Source organism: Trichophyton rubrum, assembly GCF_000151425.1.
Source record: "Trichophyton rubrum CBS 118892 genomic scaffold supercont2.7, whole genome shotgun sequence".
Lineage (NCBI taxonomy): Eukaryota > Fungi > Ascomycota > Eurotiomycetes > Onygenales > Arthrodermataceae > Trichophyton > Trichophyton rubrum.
This window is the reverse complement of record NW_003456422.1, coordinates 990239-1002879: the sequence shown is the minus strand read 5'-3', so window position 1 is coordinate 1002879 and position 12641 is coordinate 990239. Positions and strand designations below refer to the sequence as shown.

At 46.7% G+C, this 12641-nt stretch overlaps 4 protein-coding genes across 5 annotated transcripts; 1 reads left to right on the top strand and 3 right to left on the bottom strand.

Moving 5' to 3' along the window:
- Positions 1–757: 757 nt before the first annotated feature.
- Positions 758–2071, bottom strand: TERG_06351 (uncharacterized protein; the record flags this gene model as incomplete). Its single annotated transcript, XM_003233310.2, has 1 exon — positions 758–2071. The coding sequence occupies one exon, from the start codon at positions 2069–2071 to the stop codon at positions 758–760; it is 1314 nt and encodes a 437-aa protein (XP_003233358.2).
- Positions 2072–2820: 749 nt separating this feature from the next.
- Positions 2821–3887, bottom strand: TERG_06350 (uncharacterized protein; the record flags this gene model as incomplete). The annotated part of the gene is made up of 2 exons (XM_003233309.1): positions 2821–3759; positions 3825–3887. The coding sequence occupies 2 exons, from the start codon at positions 3885–3887 to the stop codon at positions 2821–2823; spliced, it is 1002 nt and encodes a 333-aa protein (XP_003233357.1).
- A 621-nt stretch (positions 3888–4508) lies between these two features.
- On the top strand, positions 4509–6973 carry TERG_06349 (tRNA(Ile)-lysidine synthetase; the record flags this gene model as incomplete). The annotated part of the gene is made up of 3 exons (XM_003233308.2): positions 4509–4635; positions 4723–4896; positions 4956–6973. The coding sequence occupies 3 exons, from the start codon at positions 4509–4511 to the stop codon at positions 6971–6973; spliced, it is 2319 nt and encodes a 772-aa protein (XP_003233356.2).
- Positions 6410–12081, bottom strand: TERG_06348 (uncharacterized protein; the record flags this gene model as incomplete). Of its 2 annotated transcripts, XM_003233307.2 has the most annotated exons (3): positions 6410–7893; positions 7949–9765; positions 9819–12081. In XM_003233307.2, the coding sequence occupies 3 exons, from the start codon at positions 12079–12081 to the stop codon at positions 7345–7347; spliced, it is 4629 nt and encodes a 1542-aa protein (XP_003233355.1). In that variant the 3' UTR covers positions 6410–7344. The 2 variants fall into 2 exon arrangements, with proteins under 2 accessions (XP_003233355.1, XP_047606895.1); XM_047750179.1 differs by having other exon boundaries at positions 6410–9765.
- Between the last annotated feature and the right edge of the window lie 560 nt (positions 12082–12641).

The following is a 12641-nucleotide window of genomic DNA, read 5'->3' as shown; positions in this document are numbered from 1 at the left end:
GGGGCCTGAAATGGGGGCAGAAGGCGGTGGCTGTTCGTCAGAGAATCGAGATTTTGCAGTTGAATCTGCAGCATCCGTTGATGGGCGTTTCATCGCATTGGTGAAATAATCGGAGGAGCCCGTGGGGTCCTTACCAACAGAACCGTCATTTGTGAGAGGCCCATTGCTAGAATTATGTAATTCGGGGAAAGGTGAAGTCATGTTTGGTGTACCGATGCCGATTGACATACCTGGAGCCATAGCTGAGCGGGTTGCACCCGCACCTTTCATCCCAGGAGAGCTAGGGGGAATTGGTGTGTCAGGAGAACCGGGTGTCGCAATTGTTGGAAGCGCTATAGTATCCAAAATATCATAGTCACATTCTCCTTTCTGTTCATATTTCAATTTAAGGGCTTGTCTGTAAACCTCATCACGTCGGACTTCTTCTTTGACAATTCCATCAAAGAGATATCTCAATATCCATTTCCCAAAATTGACTATGACAACGGTTATCAAAGAATTCTATTACAACATGATAGATCATAACTTACTTCTCTGATCTTCTCGATATGCATTAGTATCTGTGTTAGGGAGATTGGCCTGATCAACGTATATTTCTCCATCGAAGCACCTGTTTTGTTCCAGAATTACAGACAATCTCCCAGTTCTTGTATGTAAAGTACACCAATTCGCAATTGTTTCAGTAGTATTCACTTCTGATGCAACATCATCCAGATGGCGTTTACCGAAAAACTTGATAGGAACACACTATATGACGTTAGTGTTTGAGAATAAGAGAGCTATTATGAAAGCTTACCCTAAGTAAATCCCATAGCACCACATCCCCAGCGGTATCTTGGGTCAAGGCCCGTTTTCTATCATTCAGAGCGATGTGCTTTATCATGCCATGTTGCCCTTCAATTGTCTCTTGAGGCAATGACTGAAGAGGAGTTGCGACATTTATTCCCTCATCCAAGAGAATATCAGTGGGAGCTCGTAAGCTAGAGACGGATAAGCTTACAACATCAGCCTCACGGTGCATAGGGTTAGGGAACGTAGCAGCGTTTGACAAAATCAGGATAGAACTAGGAGGAATTTTCTGGTTTGAAGATAGCGGGTCATTTTTGTTGTCATCCGAGGGTGTTGGGGATGACACACTTGAAGTGTGTCGACAGAGTGGCGAAGGCGCGGAAGCTTCAATTTCTGCAGGTATATCAACATCGCTCCAACGATGGATACTGGATTTTGGTGTCGCTGTCCAAATATGACCCCCAGCGGCCACAACTTTGAACACGCCATCATTTTCTTGCAAGGCAGCGATGCAAATGCCCTGATCAATATCTGGAGCATTTCTGGTATCTGTTTTCGCCACGAGGCCAGATCTATCGCTTGAATAAAACACAGATAGTTGGGGGTGGTCCGAATATAGTGACCATACACTATCATTATGCATGGTAAGAGTGTGCATACATCGTCCAGCTGCCATGGACCACACTTTGACGGTTTGGTCAGACGATGCTGTCAAAATTGTATCGGCATCGCGGTTAAGAAGGATACTCCTAACGTTATCTGTGTGGCCGACAAATTTAGTGATTAATTTTCCCGTTTTAGAATCCCAGATTCGAACAACGCTATCCGGGCCGCCACTGGCTAAAATAGACCCTTTCGCACTCAAAGCATACACTGAGCCTTTAGGTGTCTTATCATATTCAGAAACGTCGATTTTTAAACGTTCCCCGCCGCCATTTATATCCCAAAGGTATATTTTATGGTCCAAGCTTCCAGAGGCAACCCAGTCAGCGTCTGGTTGCGGAGTTGCAAGACATTTGACGTAATCAGTATGTTTTCCAATAACGGCAGGTGCATGATCATCGGCTGCCGGTCTCCATGCTCTTACTGTGGTATCTGAAGAAGCGGAAACGAGGGTCGAATTATTCTGAGTCAAGATGATATCGTTGATCCAATGTGTGTGCGCTTGGACTTGGCTTCTGAAGGAGGTAGCGGTAGAGAAACGGGAGGGTGTATTATTTTGTGTGAAATCGTGTAGGTCATTACGTGTTCGGAGGTTGAGATTCAAATCCCAGGCACACATTACGCCATCTCGCCCGGCAGAATATCTGGAAATGTCAGCAGACTAGTTCTACTCAAAATCGCTGATCATAGTGGAATCGTGATCCATCGTCAAATCAACAGTCTCGCAAGGGTTACTTACAGAGTTGAGCTTGTAGTATCAACAGCAAGACCATTCACACCCAATCTGTGACCGCCAGGCGCATCTGGTGGTGACAGCACTAACCACAATCACTAGTCAATGAAATTGCTCTGGGAGGTATAAATATATCAAGGTTCAGCGGGAAAGCACTCACCGTAGCTGACCCGTTGGGTTGACTTCCTAGCCATCCAGAAAATACGACCCGACACTGCACTGCTCGGCCGTTATCACGGTCCGGCGCAGGGTATGTTGGTCGCCCACGGACTTTCGAAGGGAGTAAACACTAGTGCGTAAAATAGCTTGACTTCTTCAGTTGACAAACCAAGCCGAAACCCATGTGATAGATCCGGAGTACGTCTACCACAGAGGTATAGAGTGTAGAGGTTGCCTTGTGATTTTTCGCTTCTGTTGGTCTTGAGAGAGTCGTATAATTGTTAAATATTGGAGTCCCGCGAACATGCGGAGGCAGTCACTAAACGCTAAACTTAGCCGCGATAGCTTATCGGGTCACATGACTTTCGAATGTTAGGTCTCTATAAATAGACATCTATGAATTGAAAATAAATAATACAACCAGTCAAGCCCTATTAGTCGGGAAGAATGCTGCAGAGCCCCTAGAGCAACTCTGACTAGAGCTTCTGCTCGGTGTGATGGCCTTCCATCAAGTTCCACGCTCTCTGGTAGCTCCCAAGAAAAATGGCCCCTCCAATGCCAATCCAAGCGACTCGAGGTCCGATCCCCTTCCAAAATGCGCTAGCACCTTCATCTCTCCATATTCCTTTGACTATGTCCCTGACTCTGACTTTTCCCATACCTGACTCAGGATTCCCGCCACGCCGGGCCAGCATCACCCTGGTTTTAATGACATCCAGTGGTGTTGTCAACCCGGCAGAGATAGCCCCGGCAATACTTCCAAAAACCGCGCTCGACGTAGCAGATATACCTGTTACCTTAGCACCTGCGTTTTTATCTTTCTTCCAGGTAGTATACGCATCTTTCATCCCTTCCCACATGGTGAACTGTAGTATGGTAAAAGGAATTTCTCGGGCAATTGTTATAGAAGTTCCTCGATATAATTCACGAATAACCAGGAGTGGCCCATACTGACTCCCGTTTCCATGGCGCAGAGAGAGTATGTCCTTGAGGGCTAGTAAAGTCGAGCCTCCAAAGAGACCGGCTTGCGCTCGTTGTTTTATAACCTCCGTCGGTACGCGAACAGCACAAGCAGCAACTTCGCCTAAAGACGATGCAACGGAATGTGTGAGAAATGTGTACTGCCATGGGACAGTCGAGGACGAGGTGGTTGGAGGTAGGAAATATCGCTTTACGCCATCATAGACGACGAAGAAACTCGCAGCTGATGGAGCAGATCCGAGCAGAACGGAGGGCAAACCAGCGTATATCCCGCGAAAAGTCTGTCGTAAAACTTTTAGGCCATTGGCACTCCCATTCAATGAACGCCCAACTGAAGATCCATGTGTCTTATGTCGGGCTTGCTGCAGTCTAGTCTTGATTGTATCGAGAGGGAAAAGAGAAACGTCTACGGTGAGACCAGCTGCTGCTCCCGCCTATACAATCAAGATCCAAGTCAGTTTGTTTGATTAGGGCATCGTAGATTAGTTAATGTACTCACCAGAAGGGACCTAGTCCACAGAGCGGATTGTGTCGCGTGCGACTTATCCTTCTGACCTGCCATTGAATCTCGGGGTCTTTCAGTGGTCGAATATTACAATAGTAGCCCGGCACAAATGTTTATGTTACCTATGGCATAGTAAGCCGAGCGAACATGTAAGGTAAACAGCTCTTATCTACTGTTGCACGTCTTTTAATCTGATTTGATCAAATTTAAAGGTTTTTCGTTCTTGAAATTTTGCCAGAATTTAGTTGACTCGTTAGTTAGCCGCGAGAGAAAAAGGAGTGTTAAAGTCTACAGCCGCCGAGCGCTATGAAAAGAAAACATTATCCGGTCAAACCGTGTATTTTATGGTTCCAATTGTTCCTAATGATGCCCAATAAAGAACTTGGATTATGGGCAGTTACGTTCGCTTATCCGGATCGCCGAAGCGAGCGGCTAAATGTATGTCCATACGACTTTCCTGAAATTTTAAGCGATTACTTTTAAGCGCGCGGAACCGGGGCGGAACTATTATCACGTGATATAGAACTTCCGCGTAGTCACCGAAAACAAGCCCACTGAAGATAAAGCGAAAGAAACATTTTCCACGCTCTGGGAGAGTCGAGAGCCAGATAGAACGGTTCTTATACCCTTTTATTCTATGGAGATTCCTTAGCTTGGGATTCAATCCCTTGATCTATAATGGTTTCTAGCAGGAGCATAGGGCCGCTTGTGTCATCACCAGTTAGTCCTCAAGAGTTCTACCGAGCTCTCACTGGACTATGGACAGCCTGGCAAGGGGGTAAATATGTATCTTTACAACGAATAGGTGTGTTGCTGTTATCCATTTGAGATACAGTGAAGGATATGCTTCACGGCCTGATATAAGACTGAAGTTCTAAAAAGTGTTATTTAGGTCTTGCTGTCAGTGGTGGAAGTGATTCAATGGCTCTAGCCTACCTTTGCAGTCAGCTAGTCACACAGAATCTCATGCCAGGCCTGGAAGTAACGGCCTATATTGTGGATCATAAATACAGACCAGAAAGTTCGCAGGAGGCGCAGTCAGTTGCAAAGCGTGTGGAAAATCTAGGTAATCCCCGCCTTATATTAGTAAACTTCGAGTAATTGGCATGCTAACATATCCTTTAGGTGTCCAGTCCAAAGTACTTACTTTGCAATGGCCTGAGGGTGGAATATTGACGAAAAAGGGATTTGAAACGCAGGCACGAATGCTTCGTTATCAAATACTAGGCAAAGCTTGTGTAAAAGATGGCGTCAGGGCCTTGCTATTAGGGCATCATCAAGATGATAATGTAGAGACTGCTCTTATGCGTGTATCCAAAGGCCACAGGAAACTTGGTTTGGTCGGCTTTGATGAGATTGCACCCATTCCAGAGTGCCATGGACTATACGGGGTAAGTAAGAGCGGGTTGGTCACATCTCTACAGGACATCCTAAAGAGCACTAATATGGATGGGACCATATCACACCCATCATTCAGAATGCCCTCTCGCACCATAAATTTTGCTCCGGGGCAAATGCAAGTCTCTACTGGTGGAATATATCTTTTTCGCCCTTTCCGTTCTTTTTCGAAATCACGACTAGTAGCAACCTGCCAGGAACACAAAATACCATTTGTCTTGGACTCCACGAATGAAGATCGCACATTTACTATCCGTAATACAGTACGACAACTGTTGAACTCAGAAAATTTGCTTCCACGCGCCCTACAGCGGCCATCCATTCTGTCGCTGGTGGATAAATCGAGAGAGCAGACTGAAAAATTCAGAGACTTATGCGAATCTATCCTAAAGAAAGTAGAGATCCTCAGCCTCGATACCCGCTTCGGTACCATGGTCGTCAAAATGCCAATAATTTCTGAGCTTCCGAAACAACAGATAAATGCGGTTCAGGCACGCACTCCTCTTCCAGATGGGGTACGGGATGTTTACGCATCAGCTCTGCGAAGCTTATGTGACCTTATATCACCACACCCAGACCGATGGAGTGCATTGTCACAATTCCGCAATCCTGCTTACAGGGCATTTTTCGGGATAGATCCATCTGGCATGAATGGCACCGTTTTTACCGTAGGCGGAGTTTTGTGGCAAGCCATAAATCAGAAGACGGCGTCAAAGTCCAACTCTAAATTGCTTCTCTCCGATCTCCCGAGTCTCCAGAACCTGCCCGGTAACCTGCAGCTTCGAGACCAAGATTTTACACCGCTTTCTGCTAAACAAAATAATGTTTGGCTTCTATCAAGACAGCCTATGCATTCAGGCAAACCACAGCCTACAATAAACTTTGCTTTGGCAATACCGGATTACTTAGCCACAAAAACTAAACACGGAGTTATATTGCAGAAGAAAGGACAGAAAAGCCGGCGGCAGGATATCGGGAAATTCATATATACCGAATGGACCGATTGGAAGCTCTGGGATAACCGATACTGGATCCGCATTCGTGGCCGCACTAGCATTCAGCAATACGATCGTTCTCAAGAGAGACCTGGAAAGGGTGACAAACTCTTGGGGAAACAAAAATCAAAGTTCCCCAAATATTCGCCTAATTCTGAAATACCAATCCGTCTCCGCCCCCTGAGTCCAACTGACTTGGTCAGGATCCGAAAAATACTAGGGGGAGCCATGAAGAGATCATTAGATAGAGACATGGCAAAGGGCAAATTTACCATGGATGAGGAACGTGAATCTCGTGCCCCGTCCCGCCACGCCTCTCAGGACTCAACACTTGTAACCTATTTAGCTTCTCAGAACCCAATATCCGCAACTACAACGAGACCACCAGATCCAGTTTTGAACATAGCACCATCTGTGTTTCAGAAATTCCTGGCTCTTCTTGCTCCTGGGAAAATTCGGTTTTCTGCCCCTATCTTAACAGATGTGGCACCAGAAATTAAAGACGGTGAAAGTTTTGAGAGTATACAAGATCAGCTTTTGGGGATGCCATCCATACCAATGTCCTTCCGGACAAAGATACGAGTAAGAACACCCGTTAGAGACACTGAGGGGGCAAGAGGTGATTGTACTTTTGATGTACCTTGGAGCGTGGAATGGGAAGTGAGATACAAATGGATAGACCCGAATACCGTTCAAGCTGTATCCTGGAAAGCATTTGACACGCCGTGTGAGGAATTGGGTGCTTCATAGTGTGGCCTGATTCCTGAAACAAGTAGATTTTGTATGTTATACTGCCATGATTTCTCGAGAAGATATAGACTACTTTTAATAATTCACTTGGGAAGAATGCCCCGACGACGACGTTGGTTCCAATCATACTAGGTCATATGATTTACCATTCATTATGAATAAACGTAAACAAGAACTGAATAAGCCCCCTCACAGTGAAATTTAATCCAAACCCATATTTTATTACCAGTTCTACCATTGAACGCCAATTCTGACATATCAACTAGTGATGTACAGTAATCTAGGCAATCTTCATGCATATCTGTTGAAGGGGGCCCGCGAAGCAGGCTTCGTCAACGTCACGGGTCATGGTCCAGGCTGCTCGACGCATTTTAGCTCGAGGGATCACCTATTTGTTGCGCTTTCAGCCCGCCGATTTCCCTTTTCAGTCGCATATTCTCCTTTTTCACACGCGCCACTTCATCAAGTGCATCCTTCAATTGATTTCGAAGTGCCTCCTCGCCAGCACCAAGTCGAATTTCCCTGGTCATTTTACTTAGTTCGTTATTAAATCGCTCATACAATGCTTCGTTCTCTTTTCCAGCTTCACGGTAAAGTTCGTCAAGTTTTCGCGCTCGCTTTTCGGAGACCAGGAGGGAGTTCTCCAAATCGTTTTCAAGGCCAGCTGCCCTAGCACCAAGGTTTGAAGTTAATGCAGAGAGTTTGCTCTCAAGCATGCGAACCCTTTGCAGAAGGGCATTGGATGAAGTAGGGGCAGGGGATGATGTAATAGGCCTTGCCTGGGGGCCAGCAGATGACAATGGCCGTCTTCTAGATGGAGAAGTGGACATTAATTCTTCAGTGACGGATGCAAGTTCAGCCTGCAAGGATGACTCTGCGGAAGCTATGGCCTTTCGTTCATTTAACACACGCTCGCGTAACTTTGGAAATGTTAGAGATATCCTGGACTATATATAAATGATGAATAAAGCATACCTTTTGCGGTGTTTGCATCCGTAACTTTTGCGGTTTAGGGGGTGAATTTGACTGTGCTTGTAGCCTACGACCATAGCCATCGCTGCTACTTGGTCGAGTGGGTTTGTCACGCGGTCCAGCAATTTTAGACGGTGTTCCCGCCCGCGTACTATCTGCTCTCCTCCGAAGTGGCATAGATATCGTTGAAGCATGCTGCCTCGTATTGGTTGATCGATCTGCTAGTGTCGTTCGAGGAGACGGAGGAGGCACATCCTCTTTTATATTAGCAGCTATTTGACGCACCGGCGATGCTATTCTAGTCGGAGGAGTATTTTCAATAGGCGTATGTTGCGCACTATGGATGGGTAGCCCAAGGGATTTTGTCGGTGGTGTTGCTGGTTCTGGAGTTTGAGCGGAAGTGAGAATATTTGAAGGTTTTGTAAACTCCCTGTTTGCAAATAGAGGCGCTATGTCAGCCGTTGGGAGATCTTTCAGATCAGAGAGTGAGCTTCTTCTCTTTTTTCTCGGAGTAGAGGTTCGCCCTACAACAGGGTTTTCGACAATGGAAGCGAGGGAAGGCTGTGTGCTGCTATTAGAGCTGGTTGGGCGGTTAATTTCTTCATCTTGAGCAAATATTGTCTGCATAAGAGGCCGATCTCGGGATCGGGGTCTTAGAAGACTATGCAGACGACTGTCTATATCAGTGGATTTAGATCGCATTAGTGAATTCTTGGAGAGAACATCGTTCTCCGAAGCTGCTTTCGATTTGCTCAAAGATCGAATAATAGAGCTGACTTTGCCCTCCCCGTCTTTAATACTGTTTTCCCGACTCAATCCAAATCCAAATCGCTTTCTGAATGACGATGCATTCGAACCAATTGATCCAGGAGCTAGTAGGCCTCGATTTATTTCGTGAGCAAGGTGTCCCTCAGATGCTGTAGGTCCAGATTCATCAAATAATCTTTCAAAGTCTTCAACAAGCCTGTCAAGGAGAGGTATTGTTTTCCTTGCGTCGCCGTCCTCAGTGAGTATTTCGGATAACACATCCGTTAATGCGCCTCTGTCACCATCGTTCCCAGAGTCATTTAGCAACTGCGCAAGCAGCTGTATCAATGCTGTAAGCGCACGGCGAGTTTGTGGACTCATCTCAGACAGAAAGCCATGGAAATAGTCTTCAAAGTCCCCGGGAAACAAGGCATCAAATTTAGCTAGAAGAATCAAGAGGGAAGTTTGGGGTATTATCGGGCCAAATTTCTCCTTCCAAGCCTTGTCGAGGAAGGTCTCAAAAGCAACTATCAGTATATCAACAGGGGACTCTGCAGCAGCTTGAAGTTGGGTTGGGTCCTCTAGAAGAATATTGTAAAGCTCATTTACCGCCGTCGTATCGACACGGTCCCGGGATCTTAGTACGCGACCAACAATATTCCCACTTCTTGAACGGATCGCAAGTATATAAGCGGTAAATGTCTCTTCCAATTGCTCAAGTGGACTTGCGGTTCCATCGGGAATGCTTATACCCCCATGTGGAAGTTTTTGCGGAGAAACATCGTCTAAGCTGGTATTCGATGATTGGGGCTGCAAAGTTGGCACATTGTTGGACAAAGCTGGGAGTGATGGAAGCGATTTTGAAGGAGCATGACCGAGATTTTTAGGTTGGCTGGCGCTCCAAAGGGTAGATAACAGCTTTGTTGGGGATGGTGGCCGGAATGTCTTAGATCCCTTGGAGGCACCTAAGATATGTTGAGCAACAACTCGCAGTATGTTGAAGTTGCTCTGTAGAATTATCTCAGTAAGCAGGGGGTTTGGGGATTGAGAAAGAGGGCAAAGAAGAGTCGTAACTAGGAAAATGGTTTAGTCGTTGTATCTCAAACCAGGAGTAACGTTTACTTACTTCGTTTAGACAGGGTAGCAGTAAAATCTTCCGCAGAAAATGTGTCACTGGATGGAGTACCGACGACAGAATCTAAATCCATTCTGAACCTGGAGCCTCCCAGCATAGGAAAAATCGATGCAACGACTTCTACCTGACCAGACTTTAGTTGATCTGCCACGGTGTCTTTTGTAGCATCCACAATCAATTTAACACTAGATGGAAACTTAGGAATATCCGGCTCCGTTTCGTCATGTTCAAACACACAAATCATTGTTCCTAAATTGCCAAACGCCCCCTTTGAAGTATGGAGCGACCATTTCCCTTGTTCTCTATAATGCTCTGGGAACCTTCCTTCAATCTTAGCCTTGGTGATCTCTTCAATAAGTTTGGTAGCCTTCCCCTCGTACGTTGATGTAAGTTCAAGGGTGAGAATAATATTTTGGGAACGCAAATGCTCGTTTTGAATGAAATTCCGGGCCGGAACAAGATACAAGACACGTCCACATCTAGACTGTGAACAACGAATGCTGGTAGTGAGCATATGTTGACCGAACATAAGGTCTAATGGAGGTGAAATCTCCGTGCTATCTGTATCAATATCCGCTCTAGCCTTGTCAATTTCAGCGCAGAGTCCACGGGCCGTCCACTTGCTTTCTGGGTGTTTAGTCAGGAATACTAAACAATCAGCAAAGAGCAACAATATGCCTGGTTGACCTCTTGTGCCTGACGAGCTTGATCTGAAAGGGGGTAGGAGGGTAAACACATCAACAGCGGTGATTAAACGGCCAGCTGGAGCGACAAATTCTGGCCACTCATGGACTATCTTTCGCAAGTGTATCAGTGTCTGGGAGTGATCAGAAGCTGAATATGAGTCTAGTGAACATATTTCTGTGACCGTATCGCGCGCCTTTAGCAACGACTTCACAGCTGGGTGCATTGATGGAAGGGATGCAGTCATAGTATCAATTAAGAGGCTGTATCGTGGAAGGCGCTGGATTGGTTCCATGAGTAACGAACGCATCCGTTGCTCTCCAGTCTCATAGACCCGTTTAGAAAAAGAGGAATTCTGATCGCCCAGAAAAGAATTGAGGAGGGAGTAGAATCCCGTATGGGCATGCATATACTGTCCATACGGCTTGGAGAAACGCGGAAGCCAGTCAAGCAAGCATTGGGCGAAAGCAATTGCGCCCAAAAGATCATTTCGTCGGCCAGTATTAGGGTCACGAGGGAAGGCGGATGGGTCAAGCATGGTATCATGGGATAGGTCTTCTAGGGCATCTTTCTCTGTTTCCTCCAGGACAAGACGTATAGCATCCAGAAATCCCATATTCACTTCAAGAATCTCGTTAAGGCAAGGTGGAAACAGCTTGGCTAACACTGATTCATCTGGGCTTGTACTCGTCGGTGCTTTCGCCCTTGCCTTTTGGCAAAATTCATGCGCAACATTATGAACGAGGTCATACATTTTATGAACATATCTTTCTTCCGTATCGACAAACTCGCACATGGAAAGCCGAAGGGCTTCCTTTTGAGTAGTGGAAAACAATTTAGACTTGCTGAGATTTGAAGGTTTCGACGGAGCTCGGCGCAACTTTGATGTAGGTAGAAAAATGGGTTCACCCAGAGAATCTACTAGTGGTGCAAGTTTACCGAACCGGTCAGCAAACTTCTCATAGATGGGCGACTCAGCGCTTGATTCACTATATCCTAGCAGTGACTGGCGTGACGATTCGCCCGGTGACGTTGGGACTGTTATGGTGCCCGCAGGGACAACTAGATCAATGTCAACCCATGGAACAACCCTATCCGCGAACGCATCTTTCAGGTCGCGAACCACTGCAGCCGGATTCTCCACTTTTTCCATCTTATCTGCGAGATCCGCTGCATGCAGCTCATCAAAGAACTGCAGTGGTTTGGAGCTTGGTCTCCTTGGATGTGCGAGCGCAACCAGCTCACTTTTCACGGAATCTGGAATCTCCGAGAAGTACTTAAATAAACAGACTGCCAGCCCTCGGTAGACTTCGTCGCCCTGCCTTTCGCGTGGTAGGTGGTTTACAGCTGCATACAGGGGAGCAGCCGGCGATACAGTGACGCGCGGATAGCTTTGTAGGCCATCTGCAGTAAAAATATGGACTTGGATGCGCGAGCTATTGAGGGTTGAGTTGGCCGTGGTTGCAGGCCCATGGAAGACAAATATCGAAGACAGGACCGGGTCGACTGCGTGGTAAAGAGCGAGCTGTTCCAGTGGAAGGCTCGCGCAGGAGCACGCCGCGGAAGCCATGGCGACCGCTTCAAAGAGATGACGTAGAATCGACGAAACAGGTAGGTCGTTTGTTTGTTCGGCGCGTTATCGCAAACGGTACGAAAGCAAGCACTCTTCGAATCTTGCCGTTAAAGGGGGACGAGGGGGCGCCGCTTTCTCCCACTCCTTTTATTCAGCCAGTGATCTACCAGGCCTCCCCGGTTCTCCTGAAGCATATATGCGGTCTGTCGTGTCTTCTGTTCGTCAATCGATGTCTAGCCAGGCGAGGCGGCCTCCCCGAGCGCGGTGTTGTTCCTTTCTCACGTTGTAGCTCTGCTGGCTAAGGGGGGAAGGGAGGGGGATTTCCCTTCAGAAGCGCGTCATGCTAACTAGCTGATGCACGACAGAGCTTTGTCGCACACAAAATGGGGAATAGAAAAACCATCCACGGGTCTGCGCTTCGCCAGGAGAAGACGGCCGTCACGGTTGTTTTGGGCGAAAATGTGTGCAGCGTGAGATAACTAATTAATCAGCCCATCGGAAAAGGTACGAACCACAAAACTGAGATCGATCTGGGTTGTATCAAGCAGCGCCAGGCT